Below are 9,432 nucleotides of genomic sequence, written 5' to 3'. Positions count from 1 at the left end.
GCTGCTACTTTCAGTGAGGGTCATCCTACTAGACAGGACAAGCCAAGGTAAAAAGTCATTTTCTATTAAAATTACCCACTGTCAGGAAGCCCCTTATACCTACCTCATCTTCTTGGGCATGAATTTAAATTCAAACACTGTATACTAGAGTAGGATTAAAATTTATCATCCCTGTTCAACTAACTTAATAGGCATAGCTGTCAGGCTTTCTGGATAAGGAAAGAGCTTATGGGGAAGAGGTAGACAAGGATTTTCCAACTTACTGGGAAAATGTGTGCCATGTCCAGGAACCTTCCAGATGTCTATGTAGTTGTGTGAAGAGATCATCTCTTTTGAGCGGTTCCCATTTTTGAACTCTGATTCTCTCAAGGCACCACATGCCCTAAGTATAGTTATTAGTGCATTTCTTAGTCTTATCCTTGCAGGTCTGAGCCGAGGGCAGGTACCATGTCTGATGTGATTTTTAGGTGTCCCATCATAGTGACCTAGTATCTTGCACTTAGTCAAAGGAAGACTTAGCCATACTTTAATTTGGACTTGTTACCTTCTGTGAGGGTTTAAGTACTTACACTAAAGGGTTTGAAAAGGGAAGATTAGACCAGAAGAACCTATCCAGACCTGCCTTCTACTCCCCACACCCAACACACAAGCCCACTTCTCTGAGGTATTTAACTTTTTTAGTTGGTTATTCTGGGTGAAGTTAATCTACCTCTTCAAGTCATCTAACTAGTACTGGAGAATACAAATATCAGAACACTTAGGATAGCCATAAAGCCTAGAAACATGGGGATATATACCTACTGGTTTATTGATATTGATATTACATTGGTATGCTCAGTGCCATTATATCTATCTGTTGAGTGTGCAATCCCTTATTAGCAGTGCATAGTCCAAGCATGTTACTGCAGCATTTCCATTGTGCTAGCATCTCGGTGTCTGATGAGCTGTGTGTGATTTCCACTAACTAAACCTGAGTTTTTGGTATAGCCCAGAAGTAATCAAGAGTGTTTGAGCTATTAAAAAAAATGTACTACCCATGTTTTCCAGACTATTGCCACCTTCTAATTTAAGCAAAGTGTTTTATGTAGATAGTTAACTGTCATGATAGTCTTTTGGAATAGAATAATGTAGCAGGGGAGGGAGAGACAAGGTGTGACCACTACCCCATCTAACTACTAGAGGTTACTAACCTCTGCTCTAGGTAGGGTCATTGGAAACCAAAATGGAGAATTGAACACGCAGGTTCACTGACCACTAACCAAAGGACAACTGTTAGTCTCATTCTCAGACCCACAATCTTAGATATTATCTTACTACTGTCAGACCAGATAAATGTAAGCATTCTTTTCCTTCCTTCAGTGCCGAAAGTTTCAGTAGGCTCTAGAGAGACCATTTCCTTATCTATCCCAACCCCTCAAGCTTTCCCCGTAGCTCTAGACCTTTCATTGTGGGTTCTCTCTGCTGTTTAGACCCCAATTTCATGAAGAAATGGTATTGAAGTATCATGTGGTAGTTGTTTAAATGACCTTTCCTTGCAAAATTTAAAGTAACCTTCAGGAACTAGCTTTCTGACAGAAATGGAAACTGCAAACAAGTATGAATGTGGGGACAGTAACCTGTGCAGTCACTCTTAATCTAGCATTCATTTTACTAATCTTTTGTCAACCATTCGTCTTTAGTATCCCTATATTAAAACGCCTGTCAAACAAGCTCTAGTAGAAGGTTTACCCTAATATGAAAGGACCCAAGATACTGTCCAGCTTTGAAATATCTTTAAGCAAGTTTTAACTCCACATTCTCAACTCCAAATGAACTAACTCTTAATATGTCAGGGTAAAAATTACAGCTATTTGGCCTTGCCTTTTCATCTGAGTCTGCCTTTAGACAATTCAACGCAAAAAAAACTATTGGTTCGGCAGGTTATTCTTGTATTTAGTAAGTATTTAATAGACAGTTTTTATTCAGTACTACCTTAGCATATTTTGATATGAGCCAGCTCCAAACATGCCTCTAAATGTCTATCCTTTATTAGCCTGACCATGTGGTTTTTAAAGAACTTTAAACAAAAACAGTATCTGTAATAACGTGGAATAGTAGAAAAAACTCTCTGGCATACAAGAGGCATCAGCATATTTACTTACAAAGTAAACAGGTTGATCCCTTCTTACCTGTGTTGTGTATTTCCTCAGTAATATACATGCCTTCTCGATAGGTCAGTCCCCCTACAACAGGGGTTCCTGTGGCTGGAGCCAGGGTAGGGTCGAATGCATCAATATCAAAACTCAGATGGATTGGCCTTTGTCTTCTTGAGGGGAAGAGGATAAGAATAGTAATTTGGGTGTGCTTGGACATTGATCCTTCCTACAGTTACAACTCCTTGATTTTGTTGCTGTTAGTCCTGGTACTTTGCTAATACAGATTTCCAGGTTTCCTGTGCTGGAAGTTACTATGTATTACCATATCAGCTTCCTACCCACCACTTCATAATTTTTCCATTTCTTCTTTGTGCCTCAGACTAACTCCAGTTTGTATTTCTGACTTAACCTAGGCATTAGAGCCTTTTGCATTAAAAATTCTTCACTTCCCTATGAGACTGGGCTCTGACAAAGTCTAACTTAAGTTAGACTGACCTAGGTTACAGTTGCTCTTATTCTCTCCATGTAACAGCAGCTGAACTTAATTGATTTGGTGTCTGCAATCTTTACTCCCAGTTCTAACTTCAATTTAGCCCAGGTGTCCAAAAGTGGAAACTAGCATACAACACGTATATACTAGATAACTAAAATCTCTTACAGCTTAAGAAATGTAATTGCTACCTGATAGTATGCCATTAATCACTTGGAAATAAAGACTCAGCACTGAGAGCATGCTCTTAAAACTAGCCTTTGATTGGCATTTATCTGCCATCCTTCTATATTAACAAGATTTGCTCAATGTAAAAACTTTCAGATGAAGCAACAGTGAGCTTAGAAGGGGACAGTTGAATGCGTGCTTCCCATCTCAAAAGAGAAGCATTAAAAATGGAACTAAGGAGAAATTCATGAGACACAGAGGGGCCAGGCAATGACTTCAAGGAAACCCCCTCCCAACCCCAGAGGAAGAATAGGACCTAGGTTTCATATTCTCCCTTTCCAGATTATTGGAGTTTTTTGTATGTGTACATATTTTGCTTTTATTTTAAAAGAAAAGCTGCTGTCCTCAAGAGATAGGCTAAAGTGTGCTGCTCACTGGGAGTCTGCCCTGTTTCCTTTGGGACTTTTCCCTTTGGAAGTAGACATCCATTATAAATTACTTACTTGGCAATTAGCAGATCAAATGTCTGTTCCATGACTTTCTGAATACCAAGTCGATCTATGTCTCTCATGGAGAAATACTGGATATCATAATTCTTTAAAATAAAACTGTATGAGATACAAAGGAAGGAGTCCTTAGTTTAAAGAACATTTTAAATCAAATATGTGTTGGGGTCGGGGTTTGTCCTGTTAATGACCTACAGGATGTTAAGGCAAGGAACAGCCTATCAAAAGGAACCTAAATGGCTGGGAGAGACCCAAAGCTTAACCTCAGTGTATCAACTTACTGTTCAGGAGGGTCCACGTCTCTCAGACCAATATACACAATACTTGGGGAGGAGATACAAGGTTTGATCCAGGAAAATCCTGGGAGTTGTGGTACCTGTCAAAAGAGGAATGGACTGGACTCATCAAGGATTCTTGGTCTCACCAACATACTCACCGTGTGCTTCCCCATGTGTGCAGTCTGCTTTCTCCGACCTACAGGATATGCTTAAAGCAACCCAAGACCCACTTGATCTGGGAAAGAGAACTTATACAAGTGGGAATGATTCAGAAGGCAGCTGAAGAGCACAGATTTCTCAGAATTAAAAAAAAAAAAGTTTCTCCTAAGGTGGCCACAGTTTCTCATTAACTTATCTAAATAGCAGGAATACTGCTGATGAGCCCTTTTCCACCCCTTTGTACATTACTGAATTGTTTACAGATTGGTTCTTGAAACACAACCCGGTTGCCATCTTAAATTGTCTACAGCCAAAACACAAATTGTACCTAATGAATAACTTGTACTATCCTGATTTAACTTGGTCCCTCACTGAGGGGAAAGATATACAGATTCTAGTCTATGCATAACATGGATTCCTGTATCTTCTGACCAGCCTAGGAAAGCATTACCTAATCATGGTTTTGCTTTCCTCTAGACGATGGGTCTGAGAGTGAGGCAGGCCTGGGAGCCTCTAACCAAGAAGTCCTGCCGTGGGTGTATCAGTCACTAGAGTTACTACCCACTGCCACTTCCCTTTCTTGCAAATATTCTCTCTCTCTCTCTCTCTCTCTCTCTCTCTCTCACACACACACACTCACACACACACACACCCCCTTTCCCAAGAGCAGGGACCATGGCCTAGTCCTCCTTATATCCCTATCATCTAGTAGACTGGCCCATAATGTTTGATGAACAAATGAAGAAATACTAAACATTTCTACCACCACCATCAGCCCATCCTTCATAAAAACCTTACTGAACTAGTTCCTCAAAGCCCCAGCGTAACCCCTGCAAGCAAGCCACTTAGCCTTTTCAGCCCACTGACCTTGTCCTGTAGTTCTCTGAGGAGAAATGAAACTGGCTGTCCATGGAGATTTCCAGATGAAGTGGTGAGGGGTGTATTGATATCAGCATGGGCATCAACCCAGATCACACAAAGGTCTGGGCACTGCCGGGCGTGGCCACTAATGGTACCGATTGCCAGGCTACAAGGAACAAACACAATAATTGAGGCCCTGCGCTTGGCAAACATCACCAATAACAAATACCCTCAGTGCTGCTCACACTTAGTCCTCAGGGCAAAGTCAGGGCCTCAGAGGAAGGCTGGGTTTGGATGACCAAAAGTCCCAGGGCCTGTAGTTCCCAGAGATTAACCTTGAGTGAGTTAGGGAGAAAGGGAAGGTTCCAAAGACTCAAAGCTTGTTGACTGGTTACCCTTCTAGTTTGACAGATGTCATTGCTGCCCCCAAATCCCAAAAATTAGATCCGTTAGCCCTGGGCCAGAAAAGGACCTCAAGTATTTGTTCAATGAATGAAATCCAGTTAAATGATATGTTCTATATATAACAACTCACAAATACTTAATACTTCTTAAGGGAGAGCTAATTATTTTTAAAAAAATCAGTCATTTACTTTTTATTTTATTTATTTTTTTTAAAGATTTTTAAAATTTATTTATTTGACAGAGACAGTGACAGCCAGCGAGAGAGGGAACACAAGCAGGGGGAGTGGGAGAGGAAGAAGCAGGCTCACAGCAGAGGAGCCTGATGTGGGGCTCGATCCCATGACACCGGGATCACGCCCTGAGCCGAAGGCAGGCGCTTAACCGCTGTGCCACCCAGGCGCCCCAGTCATTTACTTTTTAAGGATAAAAATTTGCATTATAGCTTTTTAGAAAGTTAATTTTGACATTTCCTTTAGGAAGTATCAAAGACATTAACGGGAACCCAATTAAAGACCTCATTTAGATAACTGAGTAAACATTTATTTGCATGTTATCTTCTATTTATTAGCATGGCATTCAAATACCAGTGTTTATTTTTTTGCCTCTCCTTGTCCTTGGACTCTGTGTACATTGGCCAACTGTCCTGTCTCAGTTGTAGGAATATAGCTGATGAAATCGTGGTTGGAAAGCTGCCTGGCTTCCTAGTAACTGAAGAATTTGACATAGATGGGAAATGCAACTTAAGCACTTAAGGAACTAACTACAGCTATCCTTCTTAGTATGGCATGAGACAGCATTTTAAGCTCCATGCTCCACATAGGGCCTTTTTGAAGGATAGCACAGTTTAGTGTGAAAATCAGTGGATTAAGTCAGACAACTGGGGTTTTTCCCAGAAAGCCAGGGATTTAGGACAAGTCATCTAGTTTTGCTAGACAGTTTCCTTTTTCTAGAAGAATGGGATAATAATATTGTCTTAAGTCAGAGTTAGTCTGACATCTAAGGGAATAATTTTTACTGTGTAAAAGGAGCAGGGTGACCTAAAGATACCTCCTTTCTTCAAAATGTTCAATATCTGTTCAGTTCATATACTCATCCCTTCCTTTCTAGAATCTTCAGATAGCCTAGGTTTTAGCACAGAACAGGGAATAGGGAATAGTGACAGGGCTGCAATCGATAGCTGTAGACAAAAGAAAAGCCAAAGACCATGACAGTCACATTGATAAGCAGTTCCCAAATAGACAATCAGAAGAAAGGCAATACAAATGAGAGACAGCACTGAGCTAAGAGGATGACTTAATTTGATAGCTATGGAGAACCGGGACTGCTCTCTTACTATACCTAAAATTTTACTCCTAGTGAGGAAATCTACCTGCACTTAGAATTGTCACAAAGATTCGGCTTCTGTTAAGGGACCAGAAAAGCTCTCTGCGTCACAGGAGTACTTACTAGATTGGCTCTCAGAAGAAAAGGTAATTGCCTTCAGAGGTCACACTGAATTTAAATCCCACCCTGCTACTTCCTGGTTCTAGAAGTTGGGTAAGTTATCTGACCTCTGTCCCTCAGTGTTCTAGCAGTTAAGTTAGGTAAAACTGTATCTGCCTCAAGGCATTATGAGGGGTAAATGAGAATACATAGGAAGTGCCCAGTACTCCTAGTATTTTAATGCTCTTTTTCTCTCTACCAAAAACCTTTATTACTTAGCTCAAATAGGACTCCTCTGGCCCAGAATGATCTCTTCCTTCTCTGAAATTCTATAGAATTCAATATGTTTTTTCATTCAATGTGTATTTATTTCATCTAGTCCTAATAGATCACAATTTCCACAATCCCTAGCATTGTCTGAGAACACACCAAGCAGTGTCCATAAAGTACATGCTCACTCACGAAGAGAAGGGCTCTGTTAGTCACCTAGGGGACCATGCTGTGAAGGGAGAGAACACAGTCACACGGCAAGTGGGAAATCTGTAACACGTTAGCAGAAATGCTTTAACAACAACAACAAAAACCAAATTCAGACTACTGATGGATCCTTCTAATTCTCCCGAATAGCCAAGTGAAAGTCATAAGACAGTTCTTCCTCAAAAAGACTTGATTAGAGATAACTGGCACATAATGAAACAGGAACACACTGTGTTTAAAGACTGCTTAGTCTACCTCTGAACTTGACCTCATACTATACAATATGTCTTACAATGAAAACTGCAGGTGCCTCCAGCAGCTCAGGATCCTAGATATTAAAATGCTATTAAGCACATCATACCACAAGAATTCTGAAGGGTATTGTCCTCTTAAGTGGGGAGACAAGCTAGCTGATTAGCCCAAAGCACCATACAATCCAGGTCCCCACCACCCCTGCACCCCAGCTTACCTGTGGTCTCCTCCCACTGTGACACAGCTGTAGCCACTTGACACGGCTCTACTAACCACCTCAGCTAGTTCCTGGTTGGCAAGGCCCACTGAGCGAGGATTCACTATCAGGTTCTTGTAGAGATCATCTTTAGGGACTGGAGTAAAACTCAAATCTCCAAAATCCTTTAGGCGGCAGCCTACAAACAAAAGGGGGATGACAAGATTACTTGCATATGTTATTCCAACTCTTACTGGCCTGGGCCACAAATCAGAACTTGTGACAAAGTGCATGTCATACTCATTTTCACGTGACTCTGGCAGGAGGATCCCAGTCCTCCCAGCAGTCCTGTGGGGGTAGATCCCATTAGGAACACCATTTTGCAGACAAAGAAGCTGGCATATGGAAAGTGAACCCCAGAAACATCTACTGATTTAACTTAACAGTCACAAAATTGGTGGCAATTAGACCTCAGATATCCCAGAGTTATAGAGTATAAGTAAAATACCAAGAGGAACCAACAGGATTTACAGAAAATTAAGTACTGTTAATTTAGAGCAAAAATACAAATTTTCATGTTATAAACTTTTTAAATAAAAGACCAATCTGAGGATCTCAAGCATCCTAGAGGAGAAATGTCAAACATCTGTTACTTACAAAGGTCCCAGGCAGTGTTTTAATTACTTGATGTAAATTTTTTTAAAGAATTTATTTATTTGTTAGAACAGGGGCGGGGGTGTAAAGGAGAGGGAGAGAATCTCAAACAGACTCCACAATGAGCACAGAGCCCAACATGGGGCCTGATCTCACAACATTGAGATCATGACCCCATTGGAAACCAAGAGTTGGATGCCCAACTGAGCCACTGAGTTGACCCACTTGACATAAATTCTTAAACTCACAAAAATCCTGTTAGGCAACTAAAACATGCCATTCTATCTCCAAATCACACAACTGCTAAGTGGCAGAAGCAGGACCCAAATTCAGGTCATCTTCCCCCAAAGCATACATTGACTACAGTTTCCCAAAGAAGCCCTCTTGATTCCTCCCTGTTAAGAACAAGTGAGAAGTCTTCCAAAAAACCAACAAGATGGCAGAAAAGCAGTGGCAGCAGCAAGCGTCCTACAGGTTCACCTACTGCAACACACACCTAGACCAGCTGCTGGCCACATCCCCCGAGGAGCTGACACAGCAGCTGTGGCAGTGGCAGCTGCACTGCGCTGCAGCGCCTGCACAGAGCCAACCAGGAGGTACTGCTCACAGAGAAGCCAGAGATGGTCAATACATGTGTGTGGGACAGCAACGTCCAGCCCAAGATGGTGGGCCTCTACAACAGCAAGACCTTCATCCACGTGGATATCAAGTCCAAGGTGATCAGCCGCTACCTGGGCGAGTCCTCCTCCAAGTACAATTGTGTCCATGAACGTGGCTGGCCCACCATCTGGGCCACCCACTCCTCCACCTTAACCCCCATCAAGTAGCCTGTTTGGTCAATAAAAGCATAGACTTCTCTTTAAAAAAAAAAAATGTTTTGAAATAACTAGTGATATATTCTGATAATATGCTATAATATTTTCACTCTTAGATTTCACGTATTCCGAAGAATTGTGCCACCAGTCACTGTACATTTTTTACCTAAGTACCATTCTTGCCATGTAGCCAAATATCTATAAATTGGTTGGTGCCAATTTTAGGGTTAGGCCTAAGTAATCCAATTCTCTCATGAACAGATCTGATCAGAAAACAATGTTACCATAGCTGTATCCTTAAGGCCCTGCTTCTGAAACTAGAGTCCAGGCATGTTGTGGGGTGGAGGAGAAGTGGACACAGGATAGTAATACTGGCAGAGATTTGTGTTAAAGATCTGGATTAAGATCAAGGGTGCCCGGGTGGCTCAGCTGGTTAAGCGTCTGCCTTCTGCTCAGGTCATGATCTCAGGGTCCTGGGATCGAGCCCTGCATCTGGCTCCCTGTTCAGAGGGGAGTCTGCTTCTCCCTCCCCTTCTACTCCTCCCCCCACTCATGCTCACACATGTTCTCCCTCTCGGAAATAAAATCTTTAAAAAAAAAAAAAAAAGGGGGGG

The 9,432-nt window shown here is 41.6% G+C and overlaps 1 protein-coding gene across 2 annotated transcripts in view; it reads right to left on the bottom strand.

The window, feature by feature from the left end:
* The window catches only part of ARG2 (arginase 2), a 30,313-nt gene that overhangs the window by 524 nt on the left and 20,357 nt on the right, over nt 1-9,432 (bottom strand). The window contains exons 3-7 of one of the 2 annotated variants that reach the window (XM_011232124.3): nt 7,371-7,548; nt 4,604-4,763; nt 3,581-3,675; nt 3,297-3,401; nt 2,169-2,302 (exon numbers count right to left, since the gene is read on the bottom strand). In XM_011232124.3, the coding sequence (XP_011230426.1) occupies nt 2,169-2,302; nt 3,297-3,401; nt 3,581-3,675; nt 4,604-4,763; nt 7,371-7,548 (672 nt within the window). Of the gene's footprint in view, nt 1-2,168; nt 2,306-3,296; nt 3,402-3,580; nt 3,676-4,603; nt 4,764-7,370; nt 7,549-9,432 lie in introns of both variants that reach the window. The other variant, XM_002925099.4, reaches the window with a different exon arrangement.

This window comes from Ailuropoda melanoleuca, chromosome 14 (genome assembly GCF_002007445.2).
Source record: "Ailuropoda melanoleuca isolate Jingjing chromosome 14, ASM200744v2, whole genome shotgun sequence".
NCBI classification, from domain to species: domain Eukaryota; kingdom Metazoa; phylum Chordata; class Mammalia; order Carnivora; family Ursidae; genus Ailuropoda; species Ailuropoda melanoleuca.
Note: the sequence above shows the minus strand (reverse complement) of the source record. Positions and strands in the feature narration are given on the sequence as shown.